This window comes from Cryptomeria japonica, chromosome 8 (genome assembly GCF_030272615.1).
Source record: "Cryptomeria japonica chromosome 8, Sugi_1.0, whole genome shotgun sequence".
Taxonomy (NCBI): Eukaryota; Viridiplantae; Streptophyta; class Pinopsida; order Cupressales; family Cupressaceae; genus Cryptomeria; species Cryptomeria japonica.
The window spans coordinates 481,536,194-481,560,347 of record NC_081412.1 but is presented as its reverse complement, the minus strand read 5'-3'; the positions used below and the strand labels follow the sequence as shown (position 1 = coordinate 481,560,347).

Below are 24,154 nucleotides of genomic sequence, written 5' to 3'. Positions count from 1 at the left end.
TTCTTTATTTCTAAATTTTTCTTTAATACATTGTTGAGAACCGATTTGCCTTCAACGCAATTATCTAAAGAAAACTAGTGATGGTGTGGTAAGCACTTTCTAACATGGTCAGCAGCCAACTTTGGTCCATTTGGAGGCAATCCAACATTGATAAGGTAATGAATACTAAGAATATCATCCTAGATGATATTTGGTAGAATCGTACATAATAGCTTTTAAGTTCCATTCAGCACATCTTAAATTGGTTTGTTATATTGACATTGATAAGCAAGCTTGGAATATATGTATAATGACATCAACTCAATGATTGAGAAGATGAAGACCATCATAGATGAGAACAAGAAAAACTGTGAAGAAATTCTCTTCAAATAGATGCAGACAATTCTTGTTGAGCTAGCTTACCAGGTTCGCCCCCACACCCCCTGTTTCGGGTACAGTACAGCCCGAGTCCCTGGTTGGGGTCCAGTCCGGCCTTGGTTCGACCATGGTTCGAATTTCCCATAGGGGGTTCGACCTGGTTCAAACCCGGGTGGACCAAGATTGAACCAGGTCGAACCTGGACGGTTGGGCAACCCAAAACGGGTTTTTTTATGCAAAATGTAGATTTTTTTTTAAATCTGCCATGTAAAAAGTCAATTTTATACCCTAAAAGTGACTTCTAAAACATAATCTTGGCTCATTTCTCCTCATTTGTGTTGCAAACAAAAGTCTTTTGACAGCAGGTTGAAGAAAGGGTGAACAAAGTTTGGCTTCCAAGATCAAATAGGAGGAGTTGAAGACTGATTTTTGAAGCTTCAACAAGTGTTGCAGCATCATTTCCATACATTTGCAAGCTCCCATTGGCTACAAGAGGTAGGTTTTTTAACATTTTTTTCCAACTATTTTTGTTTCACAAATTGTCAAACATGAAACATTAATTGTTTTTCATTATTTTTTTATTTATTTTTATTTTTTTTAATATGTTTATGTTATTTCTTGCCATAGGAACTAGAATGGCATCTACCTCTTCCTCCGTTGGCAGTGAACAAACAATTACAAAACAAAGAAATGATCCGAATTCTCCCTTATGGAAGTATGTTGACATTTTAAACCCACTTCCAAGAAGTGGGGGATTCCGTTGGAGATGCCAAGGATGTGGTATTGAACGTAATAGTTCATATTATCGAGTGGTAGGCCATTTGTGTGGAATAAAAGGAAGAGGCATCAAAAAATGCCCTGGAAAAGATGGTAAACCTATACTAGATGCGACAGTGATGAAATATTTTAAGGAGCATGAGGAGGCAGAAGAGAGAGAAGCCCGTAGATGGAATCAAACTGCAGCAAAGAAAACAAGGGGAATGCAAGCCCCATCTAATCCCGATGTTGTAGTACAAGACCACCCCTTCTTTTCCACAAATGAACCTGAAAATGAACCACCCTTGACACGCAAAAGAACAAAGTGGCCTTTAAAAACCACATTTCAAAATGAGAGTAGAGACATTGTTGACCAAGATATAGAAAGGTGCATTAGTGCAAATGGGTTGGCTTTCAATGTTGTTCGCTCCCCATATTGGAAGCAAATGATAAAAAGTGTTAATGAAGCTCCAAGAGGGTATAAGGGCCCAGGTTATGAGAAGGTACGTGGAACATTATTGGACAAAGAGGTGAAGAAGGTTGAAGATGCATTGAAACCCATAAGGGATTCATGGGCTGAGACAGGTGTAACAATTGTTTCAGATGGGTGGAAAGATGCTAAAAATCATCCATTGATCAATGTCATAGCGGTGTCCCCTAAAGGGGCAATGTTTTTGAAAGCTGTGGATTATGAGGGCCAAGTAAAAGATGGCCAATTTATTGCAGAAATTCTCATCCTCGACATTGAGTCAATGGGACCCCGCAATGTTGTCCAAGTCATAACGGACAATGCAAGAAATTGTAGAGCTGCTGGTTTGTTGGTTGAGGAACGCTATGATCACATCTTTTGGACACCTTGTGCGGTCCATTCACTCAATCTTATGCTACAAAGGATTGGGACTAAAATAAAATGGATCAGAGATGTGTATGCAGAGGCTGAGGACATCCAGATGTTCATCACAAACCACCATATGTCTCAAGGGATTTTTAGATCCTTTTCGAATTTGGAGCTATTGAAGGTAAGTGAAATAGTAATTTAATTTTACATTTTCTGATTTTTTTAATTTCAATGTTCATAATATCATTGTGTAAGCTATATTGTGTATTCTTCTTTAAAGTTTGGCTTTATTTTTTAATCATTTTGGCATTAATTTGTGTTATAGGTTGTTGAGACCCGTTTTGCATCAAACACAATCGTCTTAAAACGACTTGTGAAAGTTAGAGTGGCACTATGCAATATGGTGATCAGCAACAATTGGACTGTATGGAAGCAGAGTAGCAGTGAGAGGGCAGAAAAAAATAGGGAGAGAATATTGAATGAGAAATGATGGGATCTTGTTACATATCTCCTAAGTATCACTGAGCCCATTATGAGTATGATTCGCTATACCGACATGGATAGGCCTTGCATTGGTGAGATTTATGATGGCATTGACTCAATGCTTGAAAAAATAAAGTTCACTATAAATGCAAAAGAGAATGACCCTAAGGAGAAATTCTTCAAAGAAGTGAAAGCAATTATTGTAGAAAGGTGGAATAAGATGACCACTCCTTTGCATCTTCTTGCCTATGCCTTGACACCAAAGTACTATAGCAATCAGTTTCTTGATAAACCAAGAAGGATTCCACCATGGACAGATCTAGAAGTATTTGATGGGTACAAGGCAGCATTTCTTAGACTGTATCATGATGATGATTTAAGAGATATTGTTACAAATGAGTTCATAGAATTCGCAAATGGGAATGGTCTAAGTGTTGAGGCACTTCGTCATAGATCCAAGAAGGATGCTCATAGCTGGTGGTACTTCCATGGTGCATGCTTCCAACACCTACAACCCCTCGCTGTAAAAGTTTTATCACAAGTAAGTTTAATTAATTAAAATTTATCACAAGTTTATTTATAGTTTACTTTGTCTTCATAGGTTGCCAGTAAGTTTAATTTTAATTGTTTACTTTGTCTTCATAGGTTGCTAGTTCATCTACTTCAGAAAGAAATTGGAGCACATACTCTTTCATCCACTCAGTAAAGCACAATAGGTTGCTATCAAAAAGAACGGAGAATTTAGTATATGTGCATTCCAACCTACGTCTTTTTTCACACAAACAACGTGACTACACACACGGGGAAACGAAGATGTGGGATATAGAACCAGAGCATACTGATTTGGATGCTCCCGCTTCTTAGCTTCTTGCATTGACACTTGATGACTTGGAGGGCGAGCAAACTTATAGTGCAAGTGCAAGTGGCGTTGGCTCATCTAATGTCAATGTCAATGATGAGGAGAATGAGGAGGATGAATTAGCTGATCCATTTGATGATTAAACTTTATATTGTTGAAAATTGAAACAATGATACTTGAATATTTTGTCATTTTGATATTAAACTTGATGTATATGATGCTATTATGGTATGATCATGATGCTATGATTACAAGTTTATGTTTGTTTTGTTGTTTATATGATGCTATGTGACATGCTAATCTTAATTCATGCTTCCAGGCTGCACAAATATTAATATATATATATATATATAAACAATTTACATGTTTTTGTACTAACGAACCCAAACCCCTTTTCAAAATTTTGCTGTACCGGCGTACCAGTTCTTCTAACCCGAAACGGTGCCCGAACCCGAACCGGCAAGCTAGTTGTTGAGTAATTGAATAAAAAGACCACCACACTTTATCTCTTGTTGGGATTAAAGGTCATGCAATTTGCAAATATTATTATTTGATTTTACTAATTTTAGTTATTAAATGTAACCATGACAACTTAAAATGTGTGTAAGAGCTATCGTTATAGAACAAGCATGAAGAGAGGGAGTTAAAGTGTGAACTAAGAGAGAATCAAGGAGCTTTCCAAAAGGTTGAATAAGTCCAAAATTGTAATACCCAAGGTTGGTAAATGAAGTTTCTCATTTAACGTTTGTTAACTCACCATTGTGTGAAGTGATGGATCTCGTGCTTGATTTGGGGGCTAAACTTGCCCATGGAATCAACAAATGGATTTGGAAACTATTCAAAGTTTTTGGTTTTGGGCTCGCCTACACATTGAATGCTTAGGAGTGGAGGTTTTATCATATCTATGTAACTACTCTTATGTTGTTGAAACCACAAATGGCACACTCGCCAAAAACTCGCAGAGTTTCAAAACCTCACCGAGTTTTTGAGCCTGGCGAGTAGATTTGACTTCTACTTGCCAGAAAACTCGCCGAGTTTTCGGCAAGTTTTTGGCAAAAACTCGATGAGTCCGCGAAAAAAACTCGCCCGTTGTTTCACTTAGTCGAAAACGGCAAAACAATAATTCATTTTTTGTTTTTTGATTGGGTTTTGAGCTAAGAAAGGGGAAGTTGACTTGGAGTGACTTGGAAGGTGATTTGGAGGGATTTTTGAGTGATTCCAAGTGGATTTGAAGGGGATTTGAAGAGAAAATCAGATTCCCAGGTAAGTTTTTTTTTGTTTTTTTTTTTCTATGCTATTTTAAAACAATTTGTTTATTTTTTGTTGCATTTAGATTGATTAGAAATGATTCCTAGGTAGTCTAAATCATTTCTAAGTTATTTGCACAAGATTTAACACTAGATTTGACAAGTTTTGTTGAATTTTCACAATTTTTTTGAAGAATCTAGTTTTAAATAAAAAAATCAAACCCTACTTTAAAAAAAAAATGATGTCTAAATTTATTTAAACTAATGTAGATAGTTGGCTAAATTGTTTAACTAAAATGCTAATTTTTTTTTCACTTTGTATGTGTAGGTTAAGTAAGCATTAATCAGGGCAAGGGAGCAATGGCCACTAGATCCATGCCCATCTGGATATATAGGCACCCGTCCTAGAGGTGCTAGAGATGGGGAATGGAGGTATGCCTATGAGGGACCCGATCCTGGGTCAGTTATATGCATAAAATGTGAGAAAATACTTCATGGAGGCATCGACCGCCTCAAATACCACCTTGCAGGAATAGATAGGTATGATGCTAGAGCATGCCCTAGGACTAGTGAAGAAATAAAAAGACAAATGAATTCCCTACTTGCAGCTGGGGAAGAGAAGAAATTGCAAAGGGAGAGGGCAAAGCTAGCCATGAGATCAGCCATAGCTGAATCTCAAGGTGTTTCTGTTGACCTTGAAGAGGAACAAGAAGCACTTGAGGGCATAGTGGGCTCTCGGCGTGGCCCACATATCCGCAAACCCACCATCAACTCGCCCATTGCTTCTGCTTCCTCTAGTAGAGTACCTAGCACTGTTCCACTTCCATCACCACAATCAGGGTCCATAGGTGATTATTTTGTGCCCAGGAACACACCTGGAGCACAACCATCATTAGAGGCCACTGGATGGAATAAGGAGGTACATGAGAAAACTGACATTGCAGTAGCTTATTTTTGGTACTTCAACAACATTGCATTCAATGTGGCGGACAATGCTTATTGGCTGAATTTGGTGACTGCTATGACAGTTTCAGGAAAGGGGTACAAGGCCCCTTCTCGCAGGGATTTGAGTGGGAGGTTAGTAAATTACTACATAGTCCACTTGATTTCATTTTTAATTATTTTTTAAATTTCTTGTTTATTAAATCAAAATTGTGTACTAAGACCTAATTTCACTTTGCACTTGTAGGTTGCTCACAAATGCAGTTGCTAGGGCAAGAGAAGTGATGGAGGATCAAAAAATTGAATGGGAAAATTATGGCTGCACCATTCTTTCTGATGGGTGGACAGATGGCAAGAACCGCACCATCATCAATTTTTGGGTTGCTTGCAAGGAGAATGTAGTGTTCTTGAAATTTGTTGATGCCTAGAGCAAGGTGAAAAATGCAGAAACATTGGCTGGAATGTTGGAGCATGTCGTCATGGAGGTGGGGGTAGAGAATGTGAAGCAAATCATCGCAGATAATGCAATAGCATATGTGTCAGCAGGTAGAATCCTTTTAAATTATCACTTTTAGGCATCAGCAATATTTTCATTTGTTGTGGCTTTGTTTTACTTGGTTGCATATTTCTTAAGAATAAATTCTTCTTTTGCATGAAGAATCCTCCAAGAGAGGCACCCCACTCTTTTTTGGACACCTTGTGTAGCACATGTCCTTGACCTTCTTTTGGAGGACATAAGAAAACTTGAGTGGGTGACTCCAGTTGTGGAAGATGCAAGGAGGATCACCAAATATATTTACAATCACCCTTGGGTCCTAAATTTGATGAGACAGCACACCCAAGGGAAAGATTTGGTGAGAGCTAGTGTCACAAGGTTTGCAACGATTTTCTTGACGTTGCAAAGCCTTCTTGCTGCATTGACTTCTTTGAAACAAATGTTTGTGAGTGGAGAATGGCTTAACTCATTATTCAAAGAAGCCTAAAGGAGAGGCTGTCGCATGCATAGTCTTCGACAGCCAATTTGCACAAAGGGTTGTAGAGATTGTGAAGGTTGTTACTTCAAAACTTTAATTTTTAAATTTTAGTTATTTTTGATTCAAGTCTCTCGTTACTAATTTGTAACTTCATTATTTAAATTTTATTCTTTTTGTAATTTGTATTTTTCAATTGTAGGTGTCAGAGCCCTTGGTTCGAGTTCTTCGCTTGGTGGATGGGGATAAAACCCCAATGGGATATCTTTATGAGGCCATGGATAGGGCCAAGGAGTCTATCAAAAATCACTACAAGGGGGATAGACTCAAATTTGATCCCATTTGGGAAATTGTTGATAGGAGGTGGAACAATCAGCTCCACCAACCCATTCATGCAGAGCAGGGTACTTCCTCAACCCTCGTTTTAGGTTCAAGGGTTCTTACTCAGATTCGAATGGAGAAGTCATGGAGGGCCTCAGTGCATGCATTGAGAGGATGGTACCTAATGTTGAGGAGAGAGACCTCATTGTGAGTGAGCTCCAAAATTATGAGGGAGGAAGGGGTAAGCTATTCTCTTCAGAGCTGGCTAGGAGAGGAAGAACCACTCAAACCCCAGGTATAACATTTGCCATTTGGATTTTGGGATCTAAAGACTAAAATGATTGATAAATTATGTTTTCTCTTTTCTCTTTGCTTTCTAACTTTTCCATTTTATTTATTTTGCAGATGCTTGGTGGCAAAATTGGGGTGGAAACACCCCACATCTCAAAATATTTGCCCTCAGAGTCTTATGTCAGCCTTGTAGTTCATCCAATTGTGAGCGCAATTGGAGCTTGTTTGAAGCAATCCACACGAAGAAGAGGAGCAAGTTAGCGCAAAAACAGCTCAATAACCTTGTCTACGTGCAATATAATCTTCGATTGCACGTAAGGAAGGTAGAGGAACTAGAAGGTGGTCCAATTGACTTGAATGATATAGATCCTTACAATGATTGGACATCACAGGAGCAGCCTCCATTGTTTTCTGACACTGACATCACTGATTTAGAGAGGCAGGCTATGGAGGAGGGGGGTGGATTTGGTTTCAGGCTGGATGACATTGAGGAGGATGAGGATGAGGATTCATTGTCAGTGCCAAAAGCAGGTGGAGACATAGCTTCATCCAGGATGGAGGATGAGTCTCAGTCAGCCATACCGAGCGAGGAGGTACAGTCACGCCCACAGCAGACTTATACGACTAGACCCTCTAGTTCTACCTCTCCCCAAGTTTTTGCTAGAGCTGGGAAGAGGAAGTTGTAATTGTAATTTGTAATGATGTATTTACTTTTGTTTTTACAAAAACTATTTAGTAATTTACTATTTTGCTTCCAGGCTTCCAGCCATCAACATTCCTCATGAGGATGCAATTTTGTAGACACTTTGCATTTAAACATATCTAGAATCAGCTTGTTTCTTTTGTGTTATCATTTATTGACTCATTGGATGCATCTTCTCATTAAATTTTGCAAAAAAATACATTTTTTACTAAGTTTAAGCGTGTTTTTAAGTTGCCGAGTTTTTCCGAGTTTTTCCCGAGTTTTCCCTGAGTTTTTTTCCCAGGGGCTTGGCGAGTCGAGCCGAGTCGCGAGTAGTTCAACTATGGTTGAAACACTCCAAAAGTATTGTTGGTATGATCTATGAAAACTTGTCCCAATGGTTGTATTGTAACTTTTGTTGTTATGAATGCAACCGGTCCAAGCTTCAGGTGCTAAATTTTTCCCTAAAGAGTTTTCCCTAGGTAAACATTGGTGAGTACGTTATGAATTATGTGCTTATTTCTATTTGTCAAATTGCGATATACTTGTTTCTATTTGCACTTACCCTCACATGGATTAGTTGTGGAAATTTTATCCAACATCCTTTCATTTGGTATTGAATCTTGGCTACTTCTTGAGATCTTAAGATGGGAAAACTGTTTTTTGATTAATTTTGGTTCAAGTGGGAGTTGTGACAAGAAGATTATCTTTTCAAGAAAAATGGTGAGCACATCATGATTGGAGATGGACATAATGGCAAAAATTTTGAATTGTGTATGCTTAAAATGGAGAACTTCCTTGTAAATTGAAATCTATTAACCATTGTCTTCCAAAAATAATCCTGCAACAATAAAAGATGAAGACTAGACTGTGTTACACCATAAATGTAAAAGCCTCATAAGGCTTTGTCCAGTAGATTTAAAGCTCTGGACGCATTAGGGAAAACCGCCATGGAAGCCCACTAAAAAATTTGGGAAACTTATACCACACTAAAATCCCTGGTAAATAAGTTTTTTAACATTTGAGTACAGGTGTGAGTATGATTATCCAACCCTAGTACAATGGGACAGCAAGAAAAAAATTCCTTGGGTATATATGTTTAAAATTATAAATTATAAGAATAGTGATACTCATAATTCCCAATAAAAAGAATATTTAAATACGTCAATGCTTCATATTCATAATTTGCAAAAATGAATATAATCAAGTCTCAAATGTCATTAATTACATAATGAAAATTCAAAATTATGCATTACTAAGAAGGCTATTGGAACCATTTCTGGCTGGTTTCTCTCACTAGCACTGAGTGGAATGAAGGTATACTCCCTTCCATTACTTAAATTTATTATGTAAAGTTTCTACTGAGTTCTGGATGGGAATGTGTTATTAAATAAGAATCACCCTCCTTGGTTGCTGACAAGTTCTGCATTACACTATTGAAATATCATCATTGGTTGATTCTTTCAAGCAATTCTACTCCTTTGTGTAATGATCCTGTTCATATTACCAACAGCTTATCTCCATATTCGAGAATAAATATCTATGTCCACATTTTAAAGAATGTGGTATCTTCTCTAAATTAAAAAATGGGAAAATATAGCATGATACCGAACATAGTGACAATTATATATGTGTATAGTTACCTATTGAGAAAACTATGTTGTGACATGAAAATATAGCAAGTTTGAGAAAATAATGTTGTGGCATGTTGTGGCATGTATATAAATAATAAATATTAGAATATAAATCAGATAGAATCCTTAAGTTAATATCAGAAAGAAGAATATGTTTTTCTGTTACGTCTTCAGTATTTAAGAAGTTGGGAAATGAGATGTTTCCAAAGAGGGGCAGTCTAAATCCAATCAATAGGATGATTCCCAAGAGAGGGTGGGGATCAGTGATTCATAAACCTTGAGGGTATACACCCAAGATAAGTAAAGGCTTGGATCTATAAACTTTGAGGGAACTTATTGTATTTTGCTCTCTAAGCGCTTTGGTAACGTACACATCCTCTTCTTCCTTAAAACTGACGTAGTAACAAAGGTTGACATTTGCATTAAGAATTATGAATGATAAAATTAATTATCTAGTATGATAGAGTTAATTATCTATTGTGGTAGATGAATAATTTACTTAGTAGCAAATTGATCGATTGAACTATGGAATATCACCGATTCGATTCATGTTAAGATAGATTTGTCTCCTAATAAACTTAGTTTAAGTCATAAGTATATTGAACTAGCTTAATTAAGGTTAAAACAAGCCTAAACCTAGTAGGGGGCATTACACCTTCACTTCAACATATCCATGTGATTGGTCACAAGGTATATGTTCATGTGCCCAAGTAGATGAGGTTTAAGTTGGATTACAATGCAATTAATTGCATCTCCATCAACTATAGTACAGGTGTTACAGGATACAAGCTTTAGAATCCTGTAACAAAAAAAGACTGCATATAGTTAAAATGTGGTCTTCAAAGTAGATCAATTCCTATTGTTAAGTAATTGAAGCATGATGCTTATTTGCGTAGCTACAACTAAAGAGCAAGAAGGCTATACTTGAGGCTGAACCACAAGTTTAAGTTGGACTAAATGAGGATAGTACTAAAAGCTTTGAGAGCTTTGAGGAGGAGGAAACTCCACCCTGACTTTTGAGGAGGTCAACTTGACAAAGGCAAGCACCCACCAAATATTTATAGTTTGTCTAAATTTCTTTGTCTACTAAAACCAATGAGCCCAAAATAATGGAGCCAATGGAAATGGACAATAGTATATTATGGTGGATGGCCAAGGATGAAGAGATGGTTGCATTGAAGAACAATGCATGTTATCTAGTTCAATTGCCTACAAGTCAAAAACCTATTGGATGCAAATAGGTTTTCAAGAAGTTTATTTCAAATGGTAAGCTAAAGAAGTACAAAGCAAGGTTGGTTGCCAAAGGTTATTCTCAAGTTAATAGAATTAATTTTGCAAGAGATCCTTTCTCAAATTGTAAAGCTTTCATCCGTTTGATTTATTTTATCTGTCATTGCTACTTTTGACCTTAAGGTTGAGCTGATAGATGTGAAGACAACTTTCTTGCACGATGATTTAAAGGCACCTACATGTCACAATCAAATAACTACATTGAGACAGTTAAAAAAAATTTGGTTTGCAAAAGAAATCCCTTTATAGTCTCAACAATCTCCTAGAATGTGGTACCAAAATTTGATTCATATGTTTTCAAGTTGGGATTTGTTAGATTTAAGTTAGATCACTAAATTTATTATAAATGAGATAATGATCATTTTATTATTATCACTTTAAATGTCAATGATATGTTGTCATCTAGTAGCAATAACGGTAAGATTGGGGACTTGAAATCTCAACTTTATATTTACAATTTAAAATGAAAAACTTAGGAGGTGCTAATTTTATCTTAGCAATGGAAATCAGATGAGATTGATCGAACAAAAAGATTTGGTTGAGTCAAAGTAAGTATGTTGACTCTATTTTTATGTGTTTCAACATGCTAGATTGCAAACTAATGAGTGTCCCTATTTCTGTGGGAATAAAGCTTCCAGTTGAGTATTGTCCATATACACCTAGTTAGATGGAGGATATGTCTTATGTTCCTTATGCTAGTGCAATTGGGAGCCTCATGTATGTTATAGTCCGCATCAAACCAAACATTACCCAAGCAATGGGAGTCTTGACTCAATTTATGTCTAATCCTACCAAAGATCAATGGGTTATAATGAAAAAGATTTTCAAATATGCACAAGATACTTCAGATTACTCTATTTGTTAGCACACAGCTTTGTCAAGTGTCTTCAATAAGTGTGCCTTTGTAAGCATGGACTTTTCTGGCATAGACTTCATTAGCATCATCATTTTGTCAACTAATAGTGAAAAACTTCTTCAACAAGATTCTTTTGTAGCAAGGTAAGTTCATAATTTATAGACTTAGATTATGTCAATAGCAGGAGCTCTACTATCGGCTATGTGTTTGGCATATTCAATGGTGCAATGAGTTGGATTAGCAAGCAGCAAGTTGTGGTTTCTTTCTCCACTATAGAGGCATAGTACATGGCAACTACTCGTGCTCATAAAGAGACTATTTAGCTTCAAAAGTTGGGTTTAAATGTTAGGATGAGTTAGGGAGCAAGAGCTCCTACTATTGACATCTCTTGCCCAATCTAAGTCTATAAACCATGTATATCCACTACCAAACTAAGAAATTACTGTGCTATGGAAGAAGCCTATTGTAGAATTTTTCCACTATCAATTGACAAAGTGATGATGCTAAGAAATTCTATGCCAACAAAGTCCATGCTAATGAAGGCACGCTTGCTGAAGACACAACTGACAAAGATACATGAGAGCAAATAGAGTAATCTAAAGTATATTGTGGATACTTGAATGTTAGGGAGCAACTAGAGTTTATTGTGACAATTGTAGTACCATCAACTTGGAAAAAACCGAACCTTTCATGCATAGCCAAAACAAATTGATGTTCAATACCATTTTGTTCATGACAAAGTTGGGGATGGGAGGGTGATGCTAGGAAATGTTGTAGATTCTTTGAGAAAGCCAGTAAGCATAGAGAGGCTCAAATGGTGTAGTGAGTCTATAGGTCTCACGGCTCCTAGCAAATAGTTCACAACTTTTTGCAATTTTCCTCTTGCTCTTGCAATGTATACAAGAAGTGGCAGAACGTTGGGTTTAGGCATCATACACTTTGCAAGTCATAATTTTTGATTTAGTTAATTAATTTTTATTTAGTGATTTTAAATTACTGCTTAGTGTCATGAACATTGCTAAATGCAACCACATCAATTTGCAAGTTTTGTAAGAGTTGTCATTATAGAAAATGCATGAAGAGATGGAGTTGAGTGTGAACTAGGAGAGAATCAAAGAGAATTTTTGAAAAATGACTTGTCTGAAATTGTAAAATCCAAGGATGGTGGAAGAAGTTTCTCATTTAATTATTTGTTGACTCACTGTTGCAATGAGTGCTATATTTTGTGCTTCATTTGAGCACTAAACTTGCCCATAGTATCAAGTTTCAACACATGAATTTGGAAACTATTTAAAATTTCTAGTTTCAAGCTTGCCTATAAGTATATATTAGTGCTCAAGACACAGATATTATCATATGTATTTGCTAGTACTTTTAAGCTGCCAAAGTTTCTCAAGAAGTATTGCTAGTGCTATCTCCAATGGAGGCTTGAGTTTGTAGTTGTATTACAACCTTTGTTTTTATGAATAAATTTGGTTCAAGAATTGGATGTTAGATTTCCTAAAAGAATATTCCTAAGGTATACACTGTTATGCATTGTGTGCTAATCTATCTTTGTTAAACTATTTTTTTTTTTCTATTTGCACTATTCCCATATAGATTAATTGTATAAGTTTTATCTAGCATCCTTTTACTTCTTGCCTTTGGATTAACTCCATGGAAGTCATCAAAGGGTACAAGTTAGCATTTTCCAGACTATTGATTTTGATTTGGAGGATGTAGTTATAAATGAATTTGGTAATGTTCATCATGACAAGTATGAGCAGAACACCATACATTCCAAATTTGTGGTAGTTCAATGGCCAAACTATAGGGAGTTGAGCTGGCTGTTTCTCCCAAAACATGCATCTATTCAAGAAATCGATACTATCCCAGTTAAGGATCTTACAAGAGGTTGTTAGGCCATGTCACGAATCCCAAGGGGAAATGCTGGACACTTACCAAAAATCTCCGCCTCAACGTTACCCGAGGGGATTCAAACCTGTGACCCCACTCCGATACCACTTATAGGGAATTGAGCTGGCCGTTTCTCCCAAAAGATGCATCTATTCAAGAAACCAATACCATCCCAGTTAAGGATCTTACAGGGGGGCTGTTAGGCCACGACATGAATCCTGAGGGGATATGCTGGCACTTACCAACACAAACATTCCAATAACAAACTTTTGTGATCAAAGTTTCACTACAAGTTTTTTTTATCTGAAACTTTCTAAACTTGAATTTCTTATAACATTTTTCAAGTTTGAAGTTTTATTATAATTTTCTAACTCCAACTTTATAGCTTTGCATCAATAGATGTAAGTCCCTATTGCAATGGTGTGAATTCCTATTAGGAATGTACCTAGAGATAGGATTGTAATGTCCCTATTATGGTGGTGCAAATTCTTGGTGGGCTTGTACCCAAGGCTAGGACCCACCCACGATCAGGAAACCACATGTCCATGAGGGGGTTGGCCTCCAAGCTGTCTAGCTAAGCAACCACTATGACAAAAGTTTGGACTATTAGTGAATGGTGTGCACTAACATTAAGGGTGAGGTTTCCATTGCACCAAATGGCCAAGATGTAGGCCTCTTAAGGACACATGGCTACCCAATCATGGGTGAGTCCCAACCCTAGTACCAAATAGAGGGAATTTACACCGCTGCATCAAGGACTTTATAGATCACCACACTCGACAAGGTTCAACTTTGAGACCTTGGCTCTAAAACCAAGCTATGCAACCACTACGGTAAAAGCTAAAACTACTAGTGAATGGTGCCCACTAGTATTAGGGATGACATTTTTGTCCCTCTAGACAACTTTGAGGCTATTTCCCTTGGGTTCCAACGTTGGGTACATGCCTAGCAAGAATCCACAACACTACAATAAGAACATTACAGCCCACCATACTCTGCAAGACTCCACCTCAAGAAAATTTTAAAACCAAGCTAAGTGACCACTACGTGAAAATCTCAAGCTGTTAGTGAACAGTGTCCACCTATAAGGGTAACGTTTCTGTGCCACCACATGGCCTAAAAGTGGGCCCCCTTGTGGATACATGGCGACTTGATAATGGGTGGATCCCAACCCTAGGTACATTGCAATGTTCATGTTGCAATTGTGTGAATTCTCAATAGGCATGTAGCCAAGGCTAGGACCCATCCACAACTACGAAAATAAGTGTCCACAAGGGGGCCTACCTCCAAGCCATCTAGTGGGACAAAAGCCTTACTCTTAACACCGATGAGCACCATTCACTAATAGTTTGTGCTTTTGGTATAGTTGTCACTAAGCTTGTTAGTGAATGGTCCCCACCGACGTTAAGGGTGAGGTTTTCTTCCCAATAGACAACCTAGAGATGAGGCCCCTAATGGACACATGGCTCCTAGATCATAGATGGGTCCCATTCTTAGGTGCACATCCAACATGAATCTAGACTACTACAATAGTGACATTACGTACACACCCTGTGGAAATCCACATCACTGCATCAGGGACATTACAAGGACACCCCCATGACTGTGCAGCTATGAGCCCTTAAACCTCACCCTTAATGCTAGTAGGCACCAATTACTAACAGTCCAAGTTTTTAACATAGTGATCACTTCGCTTGGTATCAAATTCGACATCTTGAAGCCTGAGATCAGACTGTTACACGTGGAAATTACAAGGAAAGTGTTTCAATTGATTGCTCTTCAAATTTCAATACAATCACCCATCCAACTTAATGCTAGTAGGCACCAATTAATGCTAGGAGGCATCAATTACTAACAATCCAAATTTTTAACATTGTGGTCACTTAGCTTGGTATCAAAATCGACATCTTGAAGTCGAATGTTGCAAAGCACAGTGGGTTGTAATGTCTCTACTACGATGGTGTGTATTCTCATTCGGTGTGTACATAAAGGACCCCTTCACAATTAAATAGCCATGTGTCCACAAGACAACTAGCCTCCAAGACACTTGTTGGGACAAAAAACCTCACCTTTGATAGTGGTGGGCGCCATTCGCTAACAATTCAAGTTTTTCGCATAGTGATCGCTCTAATATCAAGCTAAGAAAACACTATGTTTAAGTCCGAAACTAAAACTAAATGGTGCCCATCAACATTGAGGGTAAGGTTTTCGTCCTACCAAACGACCTAGAGGTAGGTCCCCCAATGCACATGGACTACCTGATCATGGGTGTATCTTAATCATAGGTACACATCAAATGGGAATATGCACCACCACAATAGGGACATTACATACCACCACACTCCACGAGACTCAAGATTTGAGACTTTGTCTCTAATACCCAGGTAAGCAATCACCATGCCAAAAGCCCACTATTAATAAATGGTGCCCAATGGTATTAAGGGTGAGGTTTTTGTCCCATCAAACAACTTCGAGGCAAGCCTTGTTGTGGACACTTGGCTGCCTAATTGTGTGTGGGTCCCATACCCAAAGTGAACCCATACCAATGTAGCAAGGACATTACACTAGGTTGTTAATTCATCCTCCTTTGAGTGCGATTGGAATACATACTTCTTTATCCACTTAATAAAGTGCACTAATTGGCATCAAATAATGCATACAATTAGAGGAATGAGTTACATGCATTCCTAATTGTTCTTTCTTTTACATAAGTAAAATGACTACAAGCAAAAGAGCAAATATAGCCAAAGCAAGTTAACTTGGAGGCTTTTGCTACCAACAATCTTCATTTTTTTAGGAGCTAAATAACTAGCATACTTTTAGTGTGAATATCAATGACATTCCTTATGGCTATTCTAATATACCTACATCATCTAATGTCAGTGATGATGATGTTGCTCTTTATAAAGACTAATATGAACAATAATTGGTGATTTTATTATTTTAATATTGAACAATGAATGTCTATTATAACATTTGAGTTTGATAAACTGACATCAAAGTATTTTTATTTTTATGCTAGTTTTGTTTATTATACGCATGTTGTGTCGTATTCTAAACTTGATTCCTATTTTTTGACTATAAATATGTATATATTTATGATTTTAATATTTTCTTGTGCCAAAGTACCCAAAATGGAAACCCATCCCCTACCACAAAAATATTGTTGTATCTTCATACACAATTCTAAACCATCAACTTAGCTATATACATGTATATGGACTCACATACAATTCGAATTCAACCCATGACCTATTGTTATGCCCCATTGAATCCCTCTATCTAGTTAATATAGGATGCATATGGAGAGAAAATGGCATGAATCCAATCAGCATCCACATTGGATATAACCACATGAAAATCTATCTATATAAAAAAAATATGAAACAAAAAATCTTATACATCAATAATTTCCACTTCTTTTACACGATACACTGAGTTTCACTGAATATTTTAGAGTGATTACAAATAGGATTTGAGGTTTGTGAGGCTAATAGTAACCTCCATAGTTTGTAAACTTGGACTTAACAAACCCCAAATTTTGAAACTCAAAACAAAATTGGCAAATTTAAAAACTCAAAACAAACTTGGCAAAATTTGATAACTTAAAAAAATACTTGGTATGAAAAGAATGAGTTTTTCATATTACAATCACTTTTTCAATTTACAGTTACATTTTGGGGCATGCTATTCAATGTATAGGGCATTTTGGGGGCAAATTTCAATATACAATCACATTTTTCAGCCTATAGTCCCATTTTCGAGCATATTTTCTAGTTGAGGGCTCATTTTTTAGTGGCCACATTTTTAAACAAACAAAAAAATTAGGGCATGTAACTGGAACAACAAATAAACAAGGATGAATCTGTCTGTGATATGTTGGCAAGTGGCAAGGGAATAGATGAGAGCCTGTGTGCCCTAACCCCCTAGAGTGGGTGGGAGGAGATAGTCAATATGGAGGGCAATATAATGGGTGGGAATTTAGGAAGTAATAGGAAAGGGTGGGAGGTTTTCCATTATAGGACCCTCATTCCAGGCAATCTAGGGTTATTTTGACTATCGAAATGCCACCCACATACACTTACACAATATTACCCTTTACACAGCTATACCTTTATACTCCTGCCACTAGATATTGCAATTTTGGGGGGCAGTTTACACTATTTTTTTCCTTCATTTTGACAAGTAGCAAGTTCACCCTACAAAATATCAACTAGGAAAAAAAGTTGCTAAGTACCTAAGTACTTTGCAAGTTTGTAAAGTATGAACTCCAAGATGCTACTTAAGCTATGAATTTGTTGCCACAATCTGCCAAAAACAGGCATGTTCATTGGGAAATAAATATTCAAAAGATGATTAATAAACTAGGACATTAGATACCTTCAAATTGTGTGATCCAAGTTATAGTTATGATTGTCATAACAATTCATTTAGTAGCAAATAGGGAAGAACAAGAAATCATGCACAAATTGCATACACATGAGACACAAGATTTTACATGGGAAACCTTCATGAAGAAAAAGCCACTAGCTAAAGGACAATTGTATTAATCTAAAATAGACTCCAAAAACAATTAGTCATTTTACACATTTCTCAATCTGCAAGCAGCAGCGTGCAAACTCCATAATCACGCTTTACAATATTACCACACCTTCAAGCAACCGCACATAAATAATCTATTCCACTCATGCCACAAATAAGACAATTCTAAGACTTCCATGGAATAACAACAGTCACACAACCATTTATTGAACATACTATGGCATCAACATATGCACATCATCTCGAAAGGAACTACCCCAAACAAATAACCATCTCAAATAATTAGATATTACACTTCGTCAAAGGTTGTTGACTAAAACACCTGAACCACATACATGTATTCCTGCACTACAAACAAAACCTAACTAGGTTTGCAATAACAAAGGAAAACACCTAATTGCTTATAAACATCTATGGTATCTCTAGGCACCCTCTTGAATCTATGCATGTCCTCAATTGTCACTGCATCCTCTCCAACACTACCACATGTGCACCTACACTATATAAATGCTCCAACAACTACTCAGATCAATATGCGATAGCAAGTTATTCATTAAATGTCTTGCAGTTCCTACTATAGCTACACTAAAGCTGTAACAAACCTCCCTGCCATACCACAATGCTTAACTCCATCAAATTCTTATTGCATAGGCTTCTAACGCTTTATACCAATCTATAATCAGATTCTTCAATAGGTTCTTGAACAATACAAGTCTTGTCTTACTTGGAACTCTCTGCTAGTGAACAGCACACCAAGGTTCCAACAATGTCCAGTATACTCTGTCTCCTTTTTAGAAGAGCATTTTATGGACTGCATGCAGATCTAGATACACCATGCATAGCACTTCTCCCATATTATATAGAGCTTTATTATAAAGACAGATTTATTTCATGTGCACTCTTTGCATATCATGTTATTATTTTGATAGAAATCTATCATTTGAGTCAATTTTCAGCAAGGATGAGTGCTTTATGGATTTCTAAGCTTGTAATGCCATCTCCAATAATATCAAGGTTAAAGGAAAAGGATAGAGAGGTAACTAGCGCTACTTTTAATTAAAGAGATTAAGTATTCCTTGTTCTTCTTACGATATCTATTCGAGAAGAACAATGCAGTAGCAAGGGGCAAAAGTAATCCTTAGGGGCTCTACCATACCACACAGCACAGAAGTAGAATTGTGGGGAAATCTCACAATGAATCACAATATCTCAAATCTCACCCTTCTACCTGATTTTCATCCAAAATCACACAATATCTAGATAAAAACCGTCCAACCATGATTTTTCCCTTCTTGTCCACCATTTTCCTAAAATTGACCGCTATTTTTTAATTTTTTGCAATATTTCTTTTTTTTTTTAAATAAAATGGCAAATATTTGTGATTCAATCCATCTTTTCAATTGCAAACTGTTTGACTATTCATGTTTATGGATTTCCCATATGTAATTTTGTGATTTCAAGGTTGATAGATTCCAGCTACATATTCACACATGCGTTTGAGGCCATCCAAATGATTCAAATCAACTCCAGCAAATCAGGTTTGTCTGTAATACTAATTTTTGAAGTTTTAATAATTCTATAAAAGTTTTTGTATCCCTAAAATCAATTCCAGTTAGTTTCATTACAGTTTTGAGTTCAACGATTCAGGATAACCATTTATGTAGTTTTATTTTACATATTCAATAAGTGATTTTATTTTATTTTTTTAATTTAAAAATTAAAAGAACCTAGTTTTATCTTATTTTTTAATTTTTTAATTTTTATATTTAAGCTTTAAAAAAATTACTATATAATGTACTTATTTTAAATTTTAATATTGAATATATAAAAGTTAAAATGTTACTTTACAAAACATAAAAATATATTATGACGAAGCATTGGAATTTTTTTGTGAACATTTATAAAGTTAAACATATGTTACTTCAGATTTGATCATCATGTCAAATTATGATAAATGTCCTCTACATGTCAACTAAAAGGGGAACCAAGCTATGGAAGTCCTTTTAGAAAATAAGGTGAAGCACAATGTTACTTAATAGTACCTAACCTCATTGAATCTAAAGTCTGCCCTGTGTAGTGTAATTTAACATTTATATTTTGTAGTTTGTGCTTGATTTTGAGAGTTCGAACTTTGAAGTGAAACTATGTAACACACTATGTAGTGTGCACTATAAACAATGATTTCAAAATTAATGAGGAAAATCCATATTTCAAACTTATGGTCTCATTTACTTTCACATTCTCACTCTCTATGCAATTAGGATAACTCCAAATTAAAGAAACCATCAATCATTTCTCTTTTTTCCTTTCTTTTTCTAAATTCATGATGTGTTGATATCTTCACAATATTATCCCAAGAAATTGAAAATATTCTGTTTGGTTTGCCAAGATGTTCCCGGAAAAGAAATATGCTTCTATGCCACATGGTGTTTACATGGTTGATGTTTTATGAGGAAACCTAACAGAAACAGAAAAACTCTTGTACATTGGTGAGAGTGTCTTCATAGGGTCCTTGTCACTCTTTACATTTCTACATTGTAAGAAGGATGAATTTCACAGCTAATGGCACCCAAAAAGATCTGTGAATCCCTTCTAAGACTTGACAAGAAGAGAATGATTCTGGAGATATTATATATTAAACATTTGTTACAGATACCATAAAAATATCTTTGAATTACATGTGACACTGGCTGTCATTAAAGACCAACATTATGTGAGTTCAAACTTCATTAATGACACTGGCTGTCATTAGTGTACACTGTGTGCAGATGTCAGATTTTAGGCTACAACTTATTTGCTTTAATTCCAACAAGAGCAGAGATATATATTGTTTATGTCAAAGAAACTAAGAACTCACCTATCAATCCCACGTGAAGCCAAGTCTTTTTCTCGAAGAAAGTTACATTTCTCTCAACAAGATAAAGATTATTTTCCATGTATTAGATAAATGTTCTCATAGAGAAGAAGTCAGAGTGCTGTGAGAGTAAAAGATACTTCAGCTAGCCATTTATGTCTCCAACCATGACTGGAAAATTCTCAAGATGCTTTAATAAAATCTGAAGGAACCCTATTATCTCTCCTGCAAGTGTGCCTCTTTACCAAATCTTTGCAACAGAAATTTATCAAGCTCTCCAGGATTTGGCGTGCCATCTTGGCTCAAATCATCAGTCGGCAATGAATGAATGCATGCAAGGATATGCTGAACATCCCTATGAAGTCTGCAAACAGGGAAGAATTTCATAGTTATCCATTAAAATAACATAAATTAGTAATAAGAAAAAATATTCTGGACGGGAAAATCCAAACTGACCTGTTCTTTGCTTGAGGAGTGCTCGCATCTATCTTTGAAAATGCATCTGAGATCTGCAAATGGAAGTTTTTAACCACTTGCCTGCTCAACCACATGAAGAACAAATCAATTTTTGGCAAATAAACCCATAATGCACACCTGATCATTTCACGACACGCAAGGTCATAGATGTTTGTAACCTAAAAATTATGAATTTCATGTATATCATATATGCATTACTCAGTTATCACCAAAAGGTGATTACCACAAAAATGTCTTTGAATAGCAACTAATAACAAAGCATATTACCACTTTTGGCTCTGCCTTTATGATCAAAAAAAACAAAGCATATTACCACAAATATAATCAAATAAAAAAATTAAATTAAATAATGCTTAATTCATCTTCAACAGAACACTGGCAAGCATAAAAGAAGAAATGTATGGTTTCTTTCTAAATATCAGATAACAATGGTTCTTGCAATAAAAAATAAGAATGGCACCTAGTAAGCCATAACTATCCACTCCTAATGAACCAGCACGACACTGGAGCCTCCAAACATACGGCCATTAATAAGAAAAACTTCAGCAAACTTCAGCAGCAAGAGAAAGGCTTGCAAGTAGAACTTTGTGATGATGCCACATGTCCAGTTGCAGAGTGGCATCCATCTCATTCTAGATGCCATCAGGCAACATCCTTGAGTTTATTGTTGTTTTGTTTGCACCTGGTTCAACTAGAACTCTTCTTTCAGTTTCAATATTGACGGATCTCAAATATATGGCTGAGTTTGATGATCAGATAGTTCTCATCCTGAAGAGATGGCTGAATCCTAGTGGATTGTTAGCCAGAGGTGTTTGAGAGGGTGGTATATACAAGTTGCAAGGAGATATTGTGATAGCCTTAGTGCGCGATAGCAACAACTTGTGATATGTACCTATTCCTGTACCCAAACTGGCAACTTAGTAATTTAGTTTACTGTATCCATATAAAAATAGCATTTAATTTACTCTTTCAAGGACCAAGATGGATTTTATTCAAGAAACATTAAGTGTAAGGAAAAATGTACAACTACGTGTATCCATCATATCAAACAAGAAAATTATCTGCATTGGTGTCCACTCAATCAACATCCTAACTTAAAATGTTCTTCTCCTTTATTTTGTACCTTCCTTCCAGCTCATTGCTTTCAAGCCTAGGCAATAATGGACTACCAATATTCCCACTGACAGAACACAACTTCTAGATTCTATTGGATGCTGCTGGGTGGTGGAGTTGTTTTCACACAGATGTGTGAGGAATGATTAACAGTGCAGGTTAATGCTGAATGCAGAAGAAGTTAGAAAGAGGGACCTACCCCAGGCAAGACCAGGTCTTCCAGGCATAGTACCCCAACCCTTGGAAAATGCTAAGTAACTAGAAATTAATTTTAAGCACTTGCTTTGGTTTCACAGTGAAATAAGAGACAGCAATTAAGAAATCGCCATTTTTGTTTCAGAGTGATTTGAGTAGGTTCTTTGCCTAACTTATAATCAGTTTTTTAAATCAGCTAGTAGTCTCTGTTTTGTCAATGTTCATAGAAAAAACTAGACAGAGTTATTTGTGTTTCTACGCATTTCTTATAATTCAATGCTGAATATGGATCCAATTCTTTCAAGATAGTTTCATCCTTAAAATAAAAATTTTGTTCAATGTCTTGATCGGGTCTATTTTTTTATCAATACAATATAATATACTGGAGTCCCATCTAATAGGTTTTCTTAAAAAAAACAAATGGTCCTATAATTTCCAAGTACTCTCAGAAGTATTGGACCCCACTTAAATATTGAATTTTTTCTCCTAATAATATTTATTATTATTAAATACCAGTCATAAAGCACATTCAAAATTCTTACCTAAAAATCAGTTGGACATCTGCCTCAAGGAGGATTGGCGATAGGACACGCTGCAGAACACCAACTTCCTGCACATCAAAAAGAAAACAAAAATAAAAAATAAATTACAAAAACAAGGTATACTGCGTTTAAATATTAGCTGCATATACTATAGGTTACATGGAGAACTTTCCTGATGTACATATACTGCAGGAATAGATTTGAACAATAATACATCTAAATTTTTGGACTATGAACTAGATTTAGAAAACAAATTTTATAGCTACTCAACTATACAATTAAACTATTAAATATTATTGAACATTCTAGAGACCTGAAAATCATATAACAGTACATTTATGGAACTTAACATTCAATATTGACCATTGAAAATAGAAACCAAACTTAAGTAGAACATTTCAATAGAAATATGAAAGTGATTCATATTTACTTGTTCATTGTTAGCAAGTTCCAATGAGTCCCAGGTAGAGAAGGCCTCAACAAGGCCTGCATACCCATTTCCAAGACTCAGCAAGTCGGGCCGAATCTAGGCCAGTTTTGTTTTTTAATCCATGATTTTTGTAAAACAATTTTTATATCACTTTTCTAAAACATGCTAAGTTTTGCATAGAATCCAAGTCCAAGTAAAAATCAACTTGCCGAATCTGCTGAGCCCTAGTCTGGTAACTATGAAGCATGAACCATATCATTGAATGTCAAAAAATGTAGATATATAATCTGGAAAGCTGTTTCCCTTCAAGCAGACAAAGCTAAACACACCTAATAAATGACAATTATTGGAGGCAGCACCAAACAAAATTATGGCTAAAAGGTCGCGAAATCATTAGTAACAATGTGCAAAAGATAATGCAATCAAACTCACATCCAAAAAGAGTCAATTACCATACTAATTAATGTGAATTGTTATAGTCATACCAAAGAGAGATAATATAAAGTGACTAATACAATTGTAACCTTTCTTTGTAACCAAACTTAATATCTTTCCATCCTAACAAAGAAGCTCAAAAT

General features: G+C 36.1%; 1 protein-coding gene across 2 annotated transcripts in view; it reads right to left on the bottom strand.

The window, feature by feature from the left end:
- The window catches only part of LOC131077299 (vacuolar protein sorting-associated protein 54, chloroplastic), a 158,783-nt gene that overhangs the window by 3,798 nt on the left and 130,831 nt on the right, over positions 1 to 24,154 (bottom strand). For both annotated transcript variants that reach the window (XM_058014762.2, XM_058014763.2), the window contains exons 17-19: positions 23,147 to 23,214; positions 21,276 to 21,356; positions 20,823 to 21,183 (exon numbers count right to left, since the gene is read on the bottom strand). In XM_058014762.2, the coding sequence (XP_057870745.1) occupies positions 21,036 to 21,183; positions 21,276 to 21,356; positions 23,147 to 23,214 (297 nt within the window). In that variant the 3' untranslated portion in view covers positions 20,823 to 21,035. The remainder of the gene's footprint in view (positions 1 to 20,822; positions 21,184 to 21,275; positions 21,357 to 23,146; positions 23,215 to 24,154) is intronic.